Here is a 22,426-nt window from a genome sequence, read left to right on the forward strand (position 1 = left end):
CCGGTCCGGTGTTAGAAAAAGAAAAATCAGAACTGGATCGATTTTGACTAGTTTTGAAAAAAATAAAACCGGTACTAGAATGAACCAAACCTGGTACTGGACCAAACCTATAAGTTCAATTCGGTCCGGTCCGATTTACCGATTCATCGGTTTGTTTTTTCCCCCTACTTATACATATCATATGCCCTTGACGTACATTTACAAGGTAATATCAAACTCATAACAGAAAGTAAGAAATTCTAAAAAAATCATAGAAACAACAAGCTGCCTTACCATCAACAAAACGTAGTGTTTAATTAAAATAAAACATATTGTCTCATTCTTCTCAAATCCATGTCACTTGGTTCTCACTTGCGCTTTAAAGATATTTCACCTCTTCACTTCTGCACGTGCAGACTTTCCCAATTTAATTAGGATTCTTGACATGACGTACCCGATTAATTTATTAATTTAAATAATGGACTACATCCTCCACCTGAAAATACCATAAGTAGTGTGAGCGTTGACATTGGGTTAATCAAAAGCCTAGCTAAATGTAAAATATAATGAATTTCATTAAAATAAAACTGTATTGGATTAGTCAAATAGATAAGTGGAAAGTTTTGAGCTACAGTAAATGGATGAGTTTCTTCAAATTTGAAAGGCTATTGTTCACCCATCAAATCTATTTTTTACTCACTTTTTATCTCTAACGGTCTTTTTTATTCATGTTTAATCTCCAACCTTCTTGTAATAATAATGTAAGAATCAAATTAAATTAGTAATTAATATATTATTAGTGTAATTATAAAATATGAAAAAAATAAAAATAATATTTTTAAAAAAATAATATTATATTATTATTTTGATGAATTTAATGGCTAGTTTAATGTGAGATTATGGCTAGTGAGGTTTTAGATTTATAGAAAACATGTACTTTTCATTAAATTTTAGAGATGATTTTGATGAAGTTAACGTAAATGCTTTTCCAACTTCTCACAATGGAAAGGACCCATCTGCCCCTCATTTTACTCGTGTAGCCTTGTAATTAGGGTTGAGCTCCAACTCCGACGGAGTTGTCGTTTCCGACCTCCAACTTCGACAGGCGTCAGAGCCAAATTAATCCTCCGACTCTGAGCTCCAACCTTCGATCAGAGTTTCGATCTTCGTTCAGAGTCGAACCGTTTGTTTCTCTACGTTTCTTGCAGATTGAGTTGTATGTCGGCTTAGGACGTTTGTTTTGTGTATATAGGACGTTGTGGAGACAAAGTAAAATGCCTTTGGGGCACCAATACTATCACATATATCAAACGATTCAAAACTTTACTACCGGCAAAAGAATGAAGAATTTGATACTAATAAAAATTTTAAGCAACATTACTCAATTGTCCAAAATCCTAATTGCGAAGAAAACAATTAATATTGGAGAATATGAAAAAAAAAAAGGACAAAAATCAATGCGGCCTAAATAAGAGTATCACGTGGGTCCTTGTTTCAGTATTTGCTCGGATCGAGCACAATGTAATGTAACTACATAAATATGGTTACCAAAGCCCAAGTCTAAATCTGTAACAATAAAAATACTGAAAAGATAAAAAAAAAAAACCTTAAATACAATTGTTTAAAAACTAAATAACATGAATAATGTAGCCATGAGTTATAACAGTCTCATTTATAACGTAATAACAACATTGATCTAGCCTTGAAATATAACTACATAAATATTAAACACGGATTTCACTCAAATGCTTTTTGGTCCATTGGTCATGCCTGAAATGAAGATAAAAAGTTGTAATCAATAAATGAAAAAAATTGATAATAAAAAATTGAATACGGTAAAAGTAGAATTTGATTCTTACCAAGAAAGGGGGTTCTCTTAACTCCATTCCAACTCTCAAATGGAGTCTATCTCAAACTCTCAATCATCGAAAATTATGTTAGGGTTCACAATTAAATCTTTAAAATCATAAAAAATAGAGGTTAGAAACATTAAAAATAATTAAATAATCATTTAAAAGCATATAAATTTATCCAATTCAAGTCTATAGCTCTTGGCATCAACGCCAACGGTATCTAGTCCAATGACCGTTTTACTTATCTAATTTTGTGTGCAAACGAGGGCCTCCACAGTTGACAGTGACAATGAACTCCGATAAACATCCAACACGTGACCTCCAGTGCTAAATGCTGACTCTGAGGTAACCGTAGTGACAGAAATGGCTAGCACATCTCGGGCTACACGATAAAGGACTGAATATTTGGTGGAATTAACTTTCCACCAAGTTAATAACTGAAATACATTACTAGGTGCCTCGACAACTTCTATAAAATATCGTTCAACCTCAGATGTACCATACATAATATTCTTTATTGACATGAGTTGATAATACTGTTGTATAATACGATAGCCTCTAACCCCTACAGATGAGTCAGTATCACCTGAGGAAGCTATCGACCCCGTCGGCCTCGAATGTGAGGAGCTACCAGCTGTGGATGAAGGCTGACAACTATTGCTGTAGTGATTATATATGTCATCAATATTACTTTTTAGCAATCTAATAAACTCTGTAGCCTTCACTGCCCCAAAGACGAAATTTATCCAAAATTCTAGAACGGCCAACTTATATGGGGGGTCAAGGAACACAGTCACAAATAGAAATCTATTTATCTTCTCCATATTCTCCTAATATTTATCATATTTGGTCTTCATTCTCGGAGCCAAAGCAGATAACAATCCACCAGAGTCAGTACAACTATTTTCTAACTGGAAGTGAAGCTCTGAGAGCTTGCTAAAGAATGAGTTCGCAGTCGTATATTTGGATCCAGATAGCAGCATAGTTATATAAAAAAAAAATTCTTTAAAATTCAACAAAGTAGTTCACACTGGTCCAATCATGTGCGTCTGGTGCACCGAGACCCTGTCCTGCTGACTCCAACAAAGCATACCTGAGACCTCCATCCTCGACCTCCATTCACTCAATGCTTTTTGGTACTTCTGTGCCACATCCAACATCATGTATTTAGAGTTCTATCGAGTCGGAACGTCTAAGTACAACATACTAGAACATTCAATCTTAAGATCTTCTGCTATTGCCTTAAACTTGACAAGCTTTTGAGGGGAACCCCTCACATATAGTACAATGTTGTGGATTAAGGTAATAGAATCATCAACCTCTTTTATCTCCTCAACAACTATAAGGTTGATGATATGAGCACAACATTGAATGTGAATAAACTCATGGGCCCGAATGACATCATCTCTCACCTTCATGTTCCGCTTAAACCAATCAATTGTTATTTCATTGACACTGGCATTGTCAACTGTAATATACAACACTTTTCAAATTCTCCAGTCTTTTAAACAATCATCCATCTTTGCCCCAATGGATGCACCTTTATGATCCGCAATATCTTTAAAGCCAATAAATTTTTTATGCAAAATCCACTCACTGTCAATCTAGTGCGCTGTGATACACATGTAGCAGACGTTCTGTATGGATATCCATGTGTCAGTGGTAATAAACATCTTCCTCATCTCCACTTTGTCTTTCGCATGTCTCTTCGTACAATCTTGCATCACCGTATATTGTGATGGAATGAGAAATCGTGGCTCAACAAAGTTTAGAAACTTTAAAAGCCTCTTTTCTCGACTGTGGTAACGGGCATCTTATTAGTAATTATCATCTCTGCAAGCATGTCCCTCAATATCTTCTCATTGTATTGAGGGATGACTAATTTCTTAGTCTGTGTACCATCAGTGGTTGTAGAAGTTTGGTAACTAAGGTTGGTCTGATCAGTGGCCGCCAATCCCTTCGCTATCTTATATCATTGACAACCATTTAGATGTGCTATTAACACACTGGTGCCTTGCTTCTTCAAATGACATCCACAAAATTGCTCATATAGTAATGACATCTTGCTACCGGGTTCGCAATATCACTAGAAATTTTGGTGAAATACTCTCATGTCCACGATCTCTTTTTAGAAGGTTATAGTGGTTGATTTTGCTCAATGAGTATCTCTTCCTTTTCATTAAATATATCATCATCCTCTATATCTACTGGGAGTGGGAGTCGACTACTCGAATAAGATATAACTGCTCTAGATGTAGCTACTCTAGATGTAGCTACCCTAGATGTGGCTCTAGGGGTGGAAGTATCCATCGGTATAAGAGTTGTAGCGTTGGCATCCGCCACATCTCCTTGTAGACGATCATCTCCACTAGGTCTAGGATCCATATCACAATCAATGAAGCTGAAAAAATAAATTAGAAGCAAAAAATTAGTTTAAAAATAAACTAGGCTATATTAAAAATTTAAATCAACGCAAAGATATAGGACATGTATTATTGTATCATAAAGTGTTCCAAAACATTACTAATTTAAGTTAGCATTTGTATAAGATCAACTTTGACAGGTAAAGAACATATGTGTATACATTTTGGGGGGGGTTGGGGAATAGAAATGCTGTCTATCATGAATATGATCATCAACATCAACCTCGGCCTCGACAATAATTCTAGAAAAATGGTGATTACAATAATAGTATGCGTATTTTGTCTGATCTATCTACCTTTTGCACTTGTTAAACACTAGATAAAAAGTCTATCCACCACAGGCCATGGTACTGCACACGCCCAGCTAACTAGCCAGTGGTCTCTCATGTGCTGTTGTCCTATCGACCAAATTACAAAAATTGTTATCATGTCATTAAAAAAAATATATATTGAATTTTCCACCTTCTAGCTAATTAATAACCTTAATTATATAAAATTGTTATGTATTTATATATAGATCAAGATGCATTAAATTTATCTAATTCAAAGTACGTCTATATATATATATATAAATATATATGGTCATGCATGTAACAAAAATAAATTATTTGGGGTCTTAAATTAATAAATGGGTTTAGGGGTTGTTAAATCGAGCTTTGTGGAAGGATGTCCCTTTCTGCTAGCACTGATCTTATTGGTTTTGGATTATTCTTAAACTGTGATGATTTGTGTTGTTTTGTATGATGTGTGTGGCTTGTTTAGGTGGTCCATCACTCCATCTCCCTTTTAGACACTTAGATTCGGTAGTGAAAATGAAAGTGAAACCCCACTAAAGAGTAGTACTTGTTTCTAGCTCATTTGCTTTCTGCTGATTAGGTAAATTCATGATAGACAACATTCCTACTCAAAGAGAGTTAAATTTGAGTAGTTATACGTGGTTCATGAATTATTGCTTCTCTCTGTCTCTCTCATTCTGTGCATGTATACATATAAACACTGACTATGTTTTCTAATAATTCAAGCTCAAATTTTAAACTTATATATAAAGCTATAAGAAAAAAATATTAATATACCCAAAAGAAAAAAAATAACATTGCAACAACAAACTTGTGAGTCCATTGTTTTAGTAAAATCATATCTGGAATCATTGATTATTAATTATTATTATATGTGCATATATGGACTCTCACGAGCTCAAGGTCTCAATTAATCAATTATATCTAGGCTCAAACGTCCCAGCTTATGGACTATTTTCTATATATAATATATAACAATATGATACTTTTAGTTGTTCTTGATACTTTCAGATTAAACACATTGCAATATTGCATGCATACAACACATTGCTTTAAGGAGAATCTGTCTAATTTCATAGAAACATTTCTTACACATTTTATCAAACACATTACATGCCTACAACACAGCTTACAACCACATTACACATTTTATCAAATACATTTCCTTACTACAAATTTACAAAACAAATTCATTTCAATCACAACAAAATACCCAGGCGTGCATGCTATGAGAGTATGAGTAACGAAATACATAAAATTAAATCAAGCAATTTAATTTTAGGGCTCAGAATCGGGTTCTCGTTGTAGGCTGAAGCTTGGATTGAAGTCACGCACAACGGAGGAGCAAAGACTCACGATGGCAACAGAAAGGGAACGAGGCGGCAAGGTGGAGGTTCAATGGTTTAGCCGTCCAGGTGTGAGACTTGAGAGAGAAGGAGGAAGGAGGAATGAGGAATAAAGAAGAAGGGAGAATGGAAGGGAAGGGGGTCCTGCGTTTTGGATTCCCTGTATGATGAAACGACGCCGTTCCACTTAATGTGGAACGGCCCGACTCCCCATTCAGAGTCACTCTGAATTCCGACTCCGTTTTCCGACCACTCCAACTTCGACGGAGTCGAAATCGGAGCGGATGTTGAAAATTTCAAAATTTTGCACAACCTTACTTGTAATATTACTACTTTCCTAGAATTTGCCTAAAAAAAAAAAAAATACTATCAAGAATCAATATATTCCTTTCTTCCTTTTTTTCAAAAGAAGAAGAAAATAAAATTCGCTGACGTTCTACAGTACTTTGAATAAAAGAGCATATGAAGTTTGGAACAAAGCCCACTCTAAGCAAGTTATGTTAAAAAAGAGGAAGTTGTTGTGGGGCCATTCAAATTAATAAAAATATTAATTCATCAAGTTTCAACGTTGGGTCGAGAAAGGCATGAAATCAACAACCCCGCTCATTTAAAAAGCCAAGTCCAAAAAATAAAACTCAATTACAAATCTCTCAACTTGCTTGCCTTCCCCCTTCACCTAAGAACTGAGAGCTTGCATTCCCCCTTCAACTAAGAATATTGATATATATAGGCGCGCGAAAGGACGAATTTGGGTTGAATAAATATGCATGGGGACAGTTACATGAAATCTCATGATTTTTCATAAAAAAAATTTTTATCATCAGTCACTATTCATCACCCTGTACCACATACCTTATAAAAAAAATTCTCACACTATGAAAAAGTTGTGTAAGATGTGAGATTAAATAGTGGCTACTACATAACATTTTTCCTTTTCATAATATGTTGAATTTGAGTGATTGTCTTTCTCTGATCTTTACTACCCAACATTGGAACCAACATATGTGCACTATTAGTAAACTAGAAAACAAAGAAAATAATACGAAATCACAAGTTGGAATTAGGTGGATGTGTGTGGTATAAAATTTTCTTGTAACATTTTTCCCTAAAGGAGTAGTGTTATTGAAAGTATTTACACCACACACTATTCACGTGACATAATTTAGAAGTATTATGGGAGGCCTTCAACTATCGGCAACGAATTAAATGTACTATTTTTCCAATTGTTTATGATGTTAAATGATATGTTGTCTTCATTAAAAATAGAAATTGAGAACAAATTGCTTCTAAGAAACTTAATGACATTTGGAAATCTTGGTAATAGGAAAAGATTGAATAATATGTTTGAGAAAATAATATTATAAAAACAAAAAAATGCTATTTGTTGGATACTGTAGCTAATAGGGTTGCAACCCGATGCCATCCAATCGGGTCTGGGCCCAGTCCGACCCGACCTGACCCGACACTATTCGCACGCCAACCAGGTCCGACTTGACCCGGTACTGTGCGGGTTGGGTCGGGTCTTCGTTTTTTTTTCAGCTAATATCAATGTTGGTGACCTGTGTTAATTTACACAGCTTAATGGACAGAATATAGCATCCAAAACAGGTTCACTAAGATCTCAAAAGACATAAAAAAAATATTGACATAAACCAGATGAAAAAAAAAAAAAAACCAAAAGAACTAGAATATTAATTCTTCCAAAAAATAAACCAAAAGAACTAGAATATCTTCCAAGCCATCTATTACAAAAACTAATAAAAAAAAATGTACATAAACCATCTATTCCAAAAACTATCTAAATTACAAAAATATGAACATTAACTGATAAAAGGATTGAGGAGCATCCAACAATCAAATAACAGTAGCTTCCCATCTCTTCCTCTATATCTGCCATTATGAAAAAGTCTAACACCAAATCAATAAATAGCATATCAAATAATCCAAGTCAACACAAAGTGATTTAGTTTCTCTAAAAGAAGAGTGAAAATGAAAAATATACCATCATGCAAACCATAAGCCTTGAGTTATTCCTCATCAACGTAAGTAAAACTTGATTTTGGATCAAACTCTAAAAAAACACATGATAATTATTAAATGATATAAAAATAAACATTATGAAAAAGTTTAATAAATATGTAAATAAGAAATAAGTTTATTACCCAATTCTGCCTCAAAGCTTTCAATATTATCCAAGGAGGCACAAAGATCAATAGGTATTGGCTCCCTCAATCAATTTTGTGTATAAACGAGTGCCTCGACTGTTCTTGGAGATAGTGAACTACGAAATGGGTCAAGCACCCGATCCTCTGTACTGAAGGCTGACTCAGAAGAAACAGTAGAAACGGGAATGACCATCACATCCCGTGCAACTCTTGTCAAAATAGGATACTTTACTTCATTGATCTTCCACCAATCTAAAATATCAAAATTTGGTGCTCATGTCTCACAACCATGTTTCAAGTACTGATCGATGTCTGATTTGTTCATCAAATTAGATTCAATTATTTCTTACTCATACTCAACCCAAAAACTCTGTTGAGAATTAGAATCAATTATACTAGGATCAACTGAGGAAGGATGCTCAGAATAAGAAACTCCACTTGAGCTCCCATACACAACACTATACTCTCCAGAAATGTCAATCATTAATTGTTTCATTTTTGCCATCATTTCTTCGACTAAATTACCACCTTATATTTTTTTGAACCAAAAATGCAAAAGATTAAATTTGCATCTTGGATCAAGAACAACAGCAATAAATATCATCAAATTAGTCTTCACGATTGATCTCCAATATTTATCATACTTAATCTTCATATTCGCCGCCATACATTTCAACACGGCATCATTACTTTGACACATTTTTGACAAATGTGATTGGATGCCATAAAGCTCTTGGAAATATGCATTAGATGTGACATACAAAGAACCAGAAAGTCTCACAGTAGCATCATAAAAAATCTTCAAAAACTTTATCAATACTCTAACTCTCTCCCAATCACTAGAGTTTGGAGGGCTCAAGTTCACACTACGACAATAACGAAAAAAAAGAATAATCATCCTTCTCCAATCGCAGAAATGGTTTTTTAAATGCTTTTGCAGCTTCTAGCATTAGATAAGTCGAATTCCATCTTATGGAAACATCAAGGCATACCAATTTCGTACAACCAATTTTCTCATTCTCTATACACTTTTTGAATTTATCCATTCTTGCGGGAGATGATCTAACATACCTAACCGCATTGCACACCCTTGTGATTGAATCATCACAATCTTTGAGCCCATCATTCACAATGAAGTTCATAATATGGGCACAACACCTAATGTGAATATACTTCCCTTCTAACAAATGACATCTTACGAACTTCTTCAAATACTGCTGAGAGGTCCTTATTTGCCCTCTTTTTACGAGGGGGGACTGGGAGACTTGTGTCACTAGATAAGTTAATATTTGAAGCTATTTGTGATAGGTCTTTTAAAGGAGTAGCAGTCTCATTATCTCTTAAATTTGTATGAGTATCAGTTTCGAAGCAATCTATATATAAGCTGACATATAATATAACATATAACAATCAAGATATTAGAATATGAGCTGAAAACTACTCTATTTTTATAATTTAAAGAAACTCAAAAGAAGGAGAAACCATTGATCAAAATATACAACTTATGTTCACTGATGTAAAAATGCATAATACTACATATATAGCCATTTATAATTAAGATGTAAAAATACTTGCAAATTAAGAATAGTCATGTCTAATTAATATCATGACCTGTTAACTAATTATGGATACGTCAGAACCCTGACTACATTCCAATATTACTGGAGCTGTTGGAAATTGACATGTAGGTTGGGTGCATGATACTTTGTCACTAAGCGAAAGGACAGGTCTATATATCTGCAGGCTACAGCTAGCAAAGCAGCCAAATACAAACTAGTTTGAAGAGAGATATGGATTGGTTTCTGATACTGCTACCAAAAACAGAGAACAACAAATACAAACTAGTACTCCCTCGATCTTCCATGTTTCAAACTTTTCTTTCAAAATAAGATTCAAACCAATCGCATGAAAACAACTTGGTTGTTCATTTTGGGATAAGGAAACAACACAAACAAGGGCAGTTGATGGATTCCATGCTGCTTCGAGGACATGACCCTCTTTTTTTTGTGGGTTAGATTCTAGTTTTATGTTACAGCTCAATGAACTTCCGAATACCTCTATTTGTGGTCATGAAAGCAAAACAACTAATATAACATATAGTCATATTCAGGGGTGAAAATTTTGGCCAAATTCGAGATCAACCAAGCCATTTCGAAAATTAATCAAACTTTAAGATTATATTCTTAAAACATATCATGCTATTAACCAATCCTTCTGTTCTATAAAATTTTTACATCAAGCTATTAATCCATACAGATTCAACATTACATGTCAACCATTAATACACCTCCATATCAAGCATTACACTTGAAACTTCAGAAACTACGCCTACATCAACGAGATTTCTTAATTCCATTAATACACCACCATCTCAAGCATTATACCATTATAAACATTGTTTTCTATTGAAAAGAAGGTATGATAATATTTTTGATATATCATCCAAACATTTGTCTTTACATTCATGTAATTAATTCAGTACCCAGCTTAGAATGAGTGTGATATTGATCCTTGTGTGCGTTCCAAAAGATTGCATAAAACCCAACAAGACCAGAACCAGAAAATTAACAAAGATTGCATAAAACCCAGCAAAACAAAAGAATCTTCACATTCCCAAATATAAGTTTTTCCCTCAATAACTGATGATAATCATCTGTTCATCTAACCTCAAAGAATATATTCATTCCTATTGCTATCTGTTCATCAAACCTCAAAGAATATCTTCTACTTTTCTGTTTTACTTGAGTGATTGAAAAAAAAAAAACAGAGAGAATCGAAACAGAGAGAGCCGAGGGATAACCTTGACCCGATTAATTGGAACGGAGGCCTGGAAGCTCAAAGTCAGAGAACGGTTATGGCAACGACGACAACGACGGAAAAGGGCAACAGAGACTAGGGTTTTCGCAATGGTTTCAATGGGATTCAGAAGAGAGGGATGAATTAGTGATGAAGAGAGGGCTTCGGTTTCGACGGGTTCGACGGGTTGATTGTTTAAAACCCGTTACTAAACCTTGACCCGATGAACCCGTTCTTATTCGGGTGGTCCAAGTCGGTTTTGACAGACGGATCGGACCCAAGGCCTATTCTGCACAGTCCTAGTGGCTAACCTTAGCTCGCTATTTGTTGGATACTATGGCTAAAGTTAGCTCAAAGTTAGTAATTTTAACTATCTTTTAACATATATCAATGCATAGTCATTTTCATGTGTGTTTAATTTGGCTAAAATTTAGGTTGCCAGTTCACGAATTATGAAACTCGATCGGTGGCACACTTCATCCATTATTTCATACGTACCAAAATTTCGTAGTTATTAATAAGAGCACTTGTAGTGAACTTAATAAAATTATATTTTGGCTAAAATTTAATTAGATTGTATAAAATCTCATTGTAGTGGACTCAACAAAATTATATTATTTTAAATTTTGATCATTTTTACTGGTCAAATCTGTTGAGTCCAAATTGTTAGCCAAATATTATTTGGCATAAAAATTTTTCTCTCCAGCATGCTATTCGTTTCACTTGAGCTCATAACTCCAGAAAATTTCTCTTCGTCTCAAAAGCATGAAGTGACAAATCTCAAACTCAACCACAGAAGGCGGCCAGTCTTCATTAGTCATTATTTTAATGACGTGACATCATCTTGCTAGAATGTTTTAAGTTCTAGTTTTGCAATATTATAATTAATTGATGCCACTTTTTTCTTTTCAAATCTAATATCAATGTTAGAAAATTAATGTGTACTTTTTTATAACGAATAAATATTTAAATTACAATTAAAATTAAAATAAATAAAAATATTAAAATCAATATTTAATAGAATATTAATAAATTTAGAGAGTCTGTTGTTTGGTATTGTTAAAAAGTCGCTAACTAAATTTATAAAACTGAATTCTCTAATCAAATTTTGTCAAATTTTATTGAATCCACTGCTAATACTCCAAGATTAATTCTAGTTAAGATTTGAAGCTACGGATATACATGGATAATTTGCATAGGCAATGACTATTTATCTAGATTCTAGCCTGAGAATCTGGATATACTCAAATCTAAATCTGGATTTCAAATTCGGGCTAAAATTCAGAACAGGTTAGGCCGGATCAAATCCAAATCTAAATCCGAATAAATTCAAATTTTTTAAAACCCTGATTCAGGATCCTGGATTGAATCCGTTTTTTTTTTTTTTTTTTTTTTTTTTTTTTCAGTTTGAATCGAGCGAAAAGGTGGGAATAATTCATCATGTAAGCTTGTATGGTCGATGAAAGCTCTCCGTGTTAATCGATTGGAAGTTTCTTGGGAGGAGCACTCCATGAGCAACGTACACAAACTTCTGCCAGTGTTCGGCAGCAGATCAGAATTGCCTAGTCTCTGACAAGTTTTTAAGCTAAATATAATAAAGACAATAGGTGAAAAATCTGACTATTAACTGGAATCGGGATCTATGCTATACTGCTAATTTGCTATGATGGTATTTGTATTTCTTTTCAAATGGAGCAAAAGTTAAGGTTCGTTTGTTTTCGAAAATAAAATGAGATGAGATGAGATTAAAGTTAAAAAGTTGAATAAAATATTATTAGAATATATTTTTTAATATTATTTTTGTTTTAGGATTTGAAATAGTTGAATTGTTTATTTTATTTTATGTAGAAATTTAAAAAAATTGTAATGATAAAATGAGATGAGACGAAATGAGACGAGATAATTCCTAAAAACAAACGAGGCCTAAGAATCCCGGTGGGAATCTCGCTACCTACGCTTTTATCTTTATTTTTTATTTTTTGAAGTTGCACTCACGAGGAACGAAATTTCAACCCACTTTTCCCTTATAATTATTTTTAATATATTCTTTATCCTATTTTTTAAAAATATATCATTAAAATTTTTATTTTTTCTATTAATTTTTACAATATAAAATACAGAGCACTATATAAATTAAGAGACAAAGTCACAAAACAGTTGTAATTATTTTATGATTGTTCAAGAGTTTATTAGCAAGTTAATTTATAATTTATGAATATTTAATGAATTAGATTTTTCAGATATTCCGCTTATATTACTCTCTTTTTTTTCTTCATTTTTTAATTAACAAAATTGGGCACCAAAGAAATTAAAAAAAAAAAAAAAGGAGATCAAAGAACCTTTTTATCTTCTTTTACATGATTTTTCATCCTGATCTCTTCAGACCAAAAGAGATGTGCTTGGCTTTTTATGAAATAGGAAAGATCTATGGATTTACTGCTTAGAAGTAATCAACCTTTAATGGTCAAAATTATCAAACATAGCTTTGATTATTTTGTGGAAATGTGGTTCATTTTTTAAATTTGAAGATGAAAATGTATTTGACTAATTCAATACCAATGTTTAAATTTAGGGACAAATCTTATAAAATCTATCCATGTCCAAATAAATAAGAGGACAGCTACCACCATAAAGAAATTAAACAAAAATAATCACATAAATTAATGTGATTTTTCATAATAAAAATAAGTTGATTAATTTTGTGTAATCGTTAAAGTATTTCTTAATAAAGAAAACAATGAAACAAAAATGTGAGTGGCCTTCAGAGATAGGTAAATAAAAAACAAATTAAAAATATGACATAGTCAATTGTGACAGCCACAATATATCAGGTTCTAGGTACAAGCGTTTGGGTACCAATTCTGATTAAGCGTTCCCTGATGTCAATTGTGACATTTTTATTTTATTGTTTTTGTGACCGATACGAGAATTAATTTCTGTGTAGAAATTGAAACTTATCATGCCTCTCGATCTCTCCCATGGAAAAGTGGACCCTAGCCACTAGCCAACACGTATTTCCTTCATCAATTGAAATTTCCCTGCGTGGACTTTTTTTTTTTTTTTAAAATAACAGAAGTGGAAATGTTGGCTCGCAAACCTGTATATATAAATCTATTAAATCCCGTATCATCAGCCTTCTTGACTCAAACGTTGCTGAGTACTAGAGTCAGCACAGAAACCCAAAAAAACCATGAAGTTTGGAAAGGAATTCGTGGCACAGATGGTGCCCGAATGGCAAGAAGCATACATGGACTATGGTAAGCTCAAAACCTCGTTGAAAGACATCCTAAACTTCAAGCAAAGAAACCGGCCACCGGCCACCCCATCCGGCCTAAAGCAAAAGCTCACACTTTACAGAACTTTTAGCGGCCTTACACAAAGATACAACCACCACCCCACAAACCCATCATCCACTACTCGCGATGATGATCATGACATTGAAAGCCAAGCCATTCTCGTAAATTCAGTGAGCCGGGATGGCTCACAAAGCTATCAGACTACGTTTCTCATGTCCTCCGACGAAGGGGGAGAGTACGAGTTGGTTTACTTCAGGAGGCTCGACGATGAATTCAATAAAGTGGACAAGTTTTACAGGTCTAAGGTGGAGGAGGTGATGAAGGAAGCGGATATGTTGAATAAGCAAATGGATGCTTTCATTGCTTTCCGAATAAAAGTGGAGAATCCTCAAGGCTGGTTTGATAGATCAGGTGAGATGACTCGTCTTGCTTCAGATGTTGCAGCTTCTGCAGCTGCATTATCGGCTTCAACACCGAGAGGGGCCAGTGCAACTAGTAAGTTGTATATATTACGAAGCTATTAATCGAAGGATCTGCCTTTTTTTTTTTTTTATTCAAAAAGAGCTTAAGTTACAAAAAGAAGATTAACAATACTAGATATAGTCGTAGATTACATAAATACCAATGGTTTTTTTTTTTTAAAGAATAAGATTTATTATTAAAAAATTATTTTTTTTATACGAATCTCATATTTTTTTCAGTCACGTCGATGGATGGGATTCTAGAGGTGCGATCAAATAGCCATGGACAACATGATGATTCGAGTGATCAGGAAAAAGATGAGGAGGAGACCATTGATGTTGTCAATCAAAAGGTTCAAGAACAGAGGCCGAATAACATCAGGGCCAGTAGACCAGCTCCTCTGGAAGTACTTAATCGTGTGAAAATAAACAACACCTGGGAGACTCCTCGCTCCACCATTAAGAGCATCCTCCATTATCCCATGCAGACGGAGCTGAATTTCAGCAGGGAAAATCTTAGGAAAGTTGAAAAACAACTTAAGCGGGCTATTATTGAATTTTACCAGAAGCTCCGGCTTCTCAAAAGCTTCAGGTATTAGACATATATTGCTAGTTTTTTTTTTTTTAATTATTATATCTAGTTGGATTTTCTTGTCTTCTTCTTCTTTTTCTTTCCACTAATGAAGTAGATACTTTTCCATAAATGAGACAGCTTCTTGAATACACTGGCATTTTCAAAGATCATGAAGAAATATGATAAGGTATTTTCCCTCACCAAAAAGAGTAAATTTCTTTTCCAATTGGGCATTATCATCATAATAAGTTGATCTATCATACATGAAATATATAAATGAAGAGTTTTGCTATATATCAGCTACAATTCAACTCCACACCTGACATTTTTTTTTATTTTTTATTTATTTCATAGAGTGAGATGTTTTTTATAAGGTGTGTGGTATGAGATAATAAATAGTGACTGATGAGAATAATTATTCATAAATAAAATTGGGAAAAAAGTACAGTGGAGTCCGGACTATTATTCAAGTATTATATCAAGATGCTCTTATCCTATAGAGAAATTATTTGTACAAGCCGAGTAGTAAAATAACAATAGCATTGATACAATTGTTAATCAGCTAGAACAACATATAATATGTGTTTATGTTCTAGTCAGGCCTATTTGTTTGTTATTTTCCCAAGAAGTAGAAAGAAATTGTGATTCTGTAACACCCAAAAGTCTTGGAATTAATAATAAATAAATAAAAGTTGTTACTTTCCTAATCACGTCTCTTCACGTTTTCAATAACCAAGGTCCTTTGTTTTTTATGTGCATATGATATCCAGGTTTCAAGAAGGTGGAGAAGTGAGAAAATTACCAACTTGACCCTTAGCCGAAGTGTTGTATTTGGTTATTTAGAAAAACCCCTTGTTGGGAGAGGATTAGATTATTAGTGTGTAATATATGAGAGACATAAATTGGAGGGGCAACTATGGTTAGGCCCCATTTGTATTTTCTAAGAGTTAAACATTGATATTTTGGTCCTTGTATTTATACCTTAACATTGCAGATTACTTCAAGGGATGCATCAAAATCCTACGTGAAGATGGTGGATAACTCCTTCCTCGGAAGCTCTGATGAGGTGAGATTTCTATATTCCTAGGCAAAGTACATGAAAGTAGAGAAGGATCATTCCACCTCAAATGAATCAGACCTGAGGCTATGTTTGGGTGTCAAACCCATCTCAAACTAATTATTAAAAGAATTCACTATTTTTTTAATTTATAGTTAAAAATATCTCAACATACCTCATACATTTAAATACATATCTCAACCTACTTCATAGATTCAAATATATCTCAATAAAACTTACAAAACATTACTATTTACAGATCAATTCAGATCATCTGAGATCACCTCAACACCCAAATGCAGCAATACCTTACTTACGAGAGGATTGCTACTTGCTTTGTCCAATACTGCTATTTCCTTCTATTCTGATATATATAAGCCACTTGCCATTGTAGGTTACCAAGCTTATGGAAAGGACTGAAGCTGCATTCATCCAGTATTTCTCCAACTCTAACCGCACTAAAGGCATGAACATCTTAAGACCCACGGCAAAGAGAGAGAGACATAGGACTACATTTTCCATGGGTAAGGTCTTTGATCTAGAATGAATTAAACTTCTTAACAGCGAAGAAATTATGGGGATAAATCTAATGTCCATTTCTTTCCCTTTGGATCTGTTCATTGGAAAACTTTTCAGGTTTTTTTGCTGGCTGCACGTCAGCTCTGATATTAGCTCTTATTTTAATTATACGCGCTCGTAATCTCATGAATAATAAAGGGGCGACCGAATATATGGAGAACATGTTTCCCCTGGACAGGTAACTTTCATTTCTCTCTAGGATTACATCTCCACTCAACAGATTTTTTAAGAACTGTATAAAATACTTCTTCTTCCATGTTGAATTTAAGCCTCTATAGTTTAACAGCATATCAAAAAGAGTAATGTTACTCATCATCCCAACTTCCATCATCCTCCCATGGCAAGAAAAGAGAGAGAACAGAAAACATGTGTTAAGGCCCTGTTTGGATTGAGAGATAAGATGAGATGAGTTGAGATGATTTGTAAATAGTAGTGAGATTTGTGAGTTGAAATTTGTGAATAGTACTCTCAATCCATTTGACTTGGCAAGTTTTCTGCTGGCCTATCAACTTGGATAAACTCTTTTCACATCACACGACCAGCATATATATATATATATATATATATATATATATATATAGGATTCGTTGTGAGCACCTTTAAGCTTTTTAAAAATAAAAGATTCAGATGAATATGCTTTCAATCCAAGAAAGAGGAGATTTAAAACTTTCTCTAGTTTTCCAATGTTAAACTTCCTTCCTTCCTCCCTCGCAGTTTGTTTGGCTTCATAATTCTGCACATGTTAATGTATGCTGCCAACATTTACTTCTGGAGGCGGTACCGAGTCAACTATTCCTTCATATTCGGCTTCAAGCAAGGAACCGAGTTGGGCTACCAACAAGTTCTCCTCCTCAGCTCTGGTCTTGCAGCACTAGCACTAGCTAGTGTTCTCTTAAACCTTGACATGGAAAGGGACCCAAAAACGAATGATTACAAAGCCTTGACAGAACTTCTGCCTCTCAGCTTGGTTCTTGTAAGTTCGTATATGTAGAAGTACTTTACCTACTTTTTCCCCATCTAATTCTGAATATATATACGGTACTGAACTTTATCCTCTCTTTGTGATCTGCAGCTTGTAGTTATCATATTATTCTTTCCATTCAACATACTGTACCGTTCAAGTCGTTTCTTCTTCCTCACATGTCTCTTTCACTGTATCTGTGCTCCTTTGTACAAGGTATTGTGGTCGACAACTGATCATGATGCAAGAGATTAATGAAATTGAACTGAGGTGGGTGTTTGTAATAGTTAATTAACATTTGTGAATTTCTTTATATGACAGGTCACACTCCCAGATTTTTTCTTGGCGGATCAGTTTACTAGCCAAGTGCAAGCCTTGAGAAGTTTGGAGTTCTACATATGCTACTATGGTTGGGGAGACTACAAGCACAGACAAAACACTTGCAAAAAGAGTGACGTATTCAACACTTTCTACTTCATTGTTGCAGTGATTCCGTACTTGTCTCGACTCCTTCAGGTTGCCAACTCACTTTTAGAGAATAATTTAAGCTGTTGATTCAAACAATAGTCTTGAATTTCAACATCGACTAATCTACTCCACTTTCGATTAAAATAGATGGGTCCGCGTGCCTTTCGGCATGCACGGGAGACGCTTTTAAAACAAGTGATATTTTAAAGCTCAATTTCTTCTTTTGCCACAACTCATAATGATTATTGTTGCAAGGACTTATTCCCTCATATTCTTTTTCAGTGCCTCCGTCGCTTATTTGAAGAGAAAGATGCTATGCAAGGATACAACGGGCTGAAATATTTTCTGACAATTGTGGCTGTTAGCTTGAGAACAGCTTACAGTCTCGACAAGGGATTGGGTTGGAGGATGCTAGCATGGATTTTCTCAGCCATTGCAGCAATTGTCAGTACATATTGGGACCTTGTCTTGGACTGGGGACTCCTGCAACGGAAATCTAAGAACCGATGGCTGAGAGACAAGCTTCTGATCCCTCACAGAAGTGTATATTTTGGAGCCATGGTGAGTAAACGACTTCAACTGGAGAGAGTTTTCATCAAAATCTGACACTAAACCATCGTTTTGTAATTTCATGGTAAAATATGCATGCAGGTGTTGAATGTCGTCCTCAGGTTTGCTTGGTTGCAAACTGTTTTGGGTTTCAAGGTGTCTTTCTTACATAGAGAATCTTAAATCACCATTGTAGCCTGCCTAGAAATCATTCGTCGTGGGATTTGGAATTTCTTCAGGTAACCAAAATTGTTAGTTTATATAAGCTTATTTTTTTATTGATAAGAAAGGGGACTACTTGCACAAATTTAATGTTTTCAATTTCTTGTGATTTACATCAGGTTGGAGAATGAGCATTTGAACAATGTTGGCAAGTACCGTGCATTCAAGTCTGTTCCCCTACCCTTCAACTATGATGACAACGAAGACAGGGATGAGTAGGAATTAAGGACGGAACTAGCACGCTGAAAACAGAGAGAGAAAAACAAATTATTTTTATTTCTCTTCCATTTTTTTTTTTGTTGCTTGATGTTATCCAGTTGTAAGCCTGCTAATCCTACCACTATAAACCTTCAAATTTGCATGCACTTCTGAGACACTAAACTGTCACATACATGCCAGAAACTGAATTAATCAGCTAAAGGTAAAGACATTATTTCAGACTCTCATGCAATGCATTCACCAAAAGTAATAAAGAACCATTCGTCCCAAGATTGAAGGTTGCTCACACCAAAGGTAACACTGCATTTTATTCGACTAAGAGATCAAACAAGAACTTTTCTTTGAGGTTCTAAAAGGAAACTCTTTCTTGACCATATAGCCGGCCTCTAATAGTTGGTCAAGCAAACTTTGGTTACAATCTTTCATACCATATATCAAGGTATGCTGTTGATATTCTGGTTGCATTCCAATCAATTTATTACATTTAAACATAACGATAACTAATTTATAAAAAGTTTGAAACACAGGTAAATCATTAAATATGATATCTCATATAATAAGGATAAGGGTAGGTGATGTATAAGATCCCACATTGCTTGGAAAGAAGAAGTTCTTGCTCTTTATAAGGTTCTAAAGGGGCTCCAATTGTATCAATTACTAGTTCTTTTGGAATATAGGCCATGTGGTTTGGACTTTCTATTGGGGCGTTACATAAAAGCAGGCCTTGACAGATCACTCTTGAAACTGAGAATCCCCAAAGACCCAGACTTTCCAAAAAGCACATTAGCCTAACAGTGTAGACCATTACCAAAAACACGTTTTATATCATTGCGATATACAAATGAATCAACTCAAATTTAAGGGGGAACATATCTTTTAATTATACATAACAACATTAGAACCCTTGCAAAGAAAACGGGAGCAATCAGACATAGTCTAATTAGCTATGCGACTTAGACCTTCGCTGATAGCAAGAAAAATACCCCACTTTCAAGTGTTAATACGTGAAAAATACCCCACTTTCAGTCTAAGCAGTGGAGAATTCCTTTTGCACATCATGTTGCAGTACAGAATCCCTTTTATACATCATGTTCTTGTTTTTTTTTAGAAGTAAGAGAGACAGTTTTATTAATATGAATGAAACACAAATCATGTTCTTAAATACTCAAGGTAAATTTTCTTTACTTTCAACCTTAAAAGAAGAATAAATGGAAGCAGGGAAAAGGGAAACAGACTCATGCAATGTGAAATATTCAGGACATACAGAAAACCCCAACTTATAGCTGCAATCATATCGATAAGAATCTAGATCCGTACCTTCAGCACCATCAGTAACCCAAAATACAGGAAGTGACAGAAAATCAATTTACCAAACTTTAAATCAAGAGTAAATTAATGGGAAATATTGTAGCACTACTTCAGTGAAAAAAACCCGCTATAACAGAAGGAACCTGAAAGTTTCACTCAAACTCATAAAGTAACCAGAGACTTTTGATAGTAAGTTCAGTGTGAGGATACAAACGTGCCAAAAATATGAACTTTTAAGGAGAGAAGGCCACATAAAATGCATATTTGCAGTAAGAAAGATATTGCTCTTATCCCATTATTAATAAAGGTCAACCAGCTTTCAGCAAGAAAATAGTACGGAACCAGTACTATGAACCCAGACCACTTACTGAAAAGGAAGGGCCCAGAAAGGTTCCAAACCAGTTCATATAAATAAAGGCTCCACTAATAGATAGGATGAAGCCACACCCCACTGAAAGTAGTAGGACACCACACGGCCATGCATGGTTAAAACACTAATCTAGACCAAGAGCACATTTAAAATTCAATCAAAAACAATTGCACAGCATTATGCCAATTCGCATAACCGAAAAGTCAGACGAGACAGAAGAACATCATAAAAGCGGCAAGAGAGAACGTAGCTACGGGAAGTGAATTGCCACAACGCAGCAACTAACCTATTCCAAGAAAAAATCGCCATTTCAAAAAGCTCCTTTCGATAATCTGAAGGAAATCACAAAAAAAGTAGAAAGGAAATACTCACAGAACAAAAAATCAATAATAAAAGTAAGCTGAAGAATGTGAGACTGGAAGAAAGAATGTAATCGTCGAACAGTTTGTTTATGTAAAAAATCATTATCCATTTATTCTGAAGTCAAAACAGATATACGCTAACATGCCTCCATTAATAACAATTCCGTCATTGCCTCTAAACCGGCCTCCTTATATTCAAAATTTAATTTTCCAAACACAAAAAAAAAAAAAAAAAAAAAAAAAAAAAAAAAAAAAAACAGAGAAGAGAAGAGAAAACTCCAAAAGTATTCAGTTTTATCGCCAGTCATACCAGCAAATTAGAGCTATTTTGATTCCTAGTAAAATATAATTTAGAAAAAAAAGAAAAACACTTATCGTCTCAATTGTCACTGAGAAGCCCCTCCCCGCTCGGAAACCTCCGATTCCGAAACCACGTATTGGTATGAACCCTCGGTAGAAGCTTCCTTCTCCTTCTCCTTCTCCATTTCCAATTCCTTAACGGCCTGCTCCTCGACCATCTTCTCGGCACGGAGTATTGGCTCGTAGTAGTCCGCGTGAGCCTCCATACACTTCTTCAACGCCCCAGTGACATCCGAGCACTTCTCCACAATGTCCTCCTTCGTCTTCTCAGCCTCCTCAATGCACTGCTCCCACGCTATAAAGCTCTCCTTACACCCACCCGCCTTCATAAACAAGCAAAACCCGCACTCTCCATCCTCTCCTTCTTCTTCCCCTCGTCCGCATTCTCAGAGACCTCCATCTCCGACTGGTCCAAACGTTCTCGGGTCGCCCCATTGCCTCCTATTGAGGAATCCACGGGCTTGGTTGATACCGAGTTTTCCTGGCTGTCGGTTTCAGGAATCTTGGATTTGGGGTCTAGGGTTTTAGAATCAAAGTCAGACATGCTGGGATTTGGCGGGATCGGCGACGAGTCGAGGTTCTGAAAATCGGTCGGACTCTCCGATTTAGAAGACGAGTATGTGCTGGGAGTATCTCTTGAACTTGTTGTGGTGGAAGACAGAGCGCTCCCCATGGCTGCTTTGCTTAAAACCTCCTAAAACCCTTAGGGTAGCTCTGCCGATTTGAGACGGCTCAGTTCACACGCTGACCACGCACGCTGTCTTCGTCCAGGCGTAATTCTG

General features: G+C 35.0%; 1 protein-coding gene and 1 pseudogene across 1 annotated transcript; one reads left to right on the plus strand and one right to left on the minus strand.

Annotated features, from left to right (window-relative positions):
• Window positions 1-14,048: 14,048 nt before the first annotated feature.
• LOC121259111 lies at window positions 14,049-19,324 on the plus strand (annotated as a pseudogene).
• Window positions 19,325-21,581: 2,257 nt separating this feature from the next.
• Window positions 21,582-21,976, minus strand: LOC121261662. Its single transcript, XM_041164129.1, has one exon. It carries the CDS (start codon window positions 21,971-21,973, stop codon window positions 21,671-21,673), a length of 303 nt encoding a protein of 100 aa, XP_041020063.1. The 5' UTR covers window positions 21,974-21,976; the 3' UTR covers window positions 21,582-21,670.
• Window positions 21,977-22,426: the final 450 nt, after the last annotated feature.

Source organism: Juglans microcarpa x Juglans regia, chromosome 4D (assembly GCF_004785595.1).
Source record: "Juglans microcarpa x Juglans regia isolate MS1-56 chromosome 4D, Jm3101_v1.0, whole genome shotgun sequence".
Lineage (NCBI taxonomy): Eukaryota > Viridiplantae > Streptophyta > Magnoliopsida > Fagales > Juglandaceae > Juglans > Juglans microcarpa x Juglans regia.

Bases quoted from the DNA above. Each gene is read 5' to 3' on its own strand.
- LOC121261662 (XM_041164129.1), bottom strand. From the start codon at position 21,973: ATGAAGGCGGGTGGGTGTAAGGAGAGCTTTATAGCGTGGGAGCAGTGC.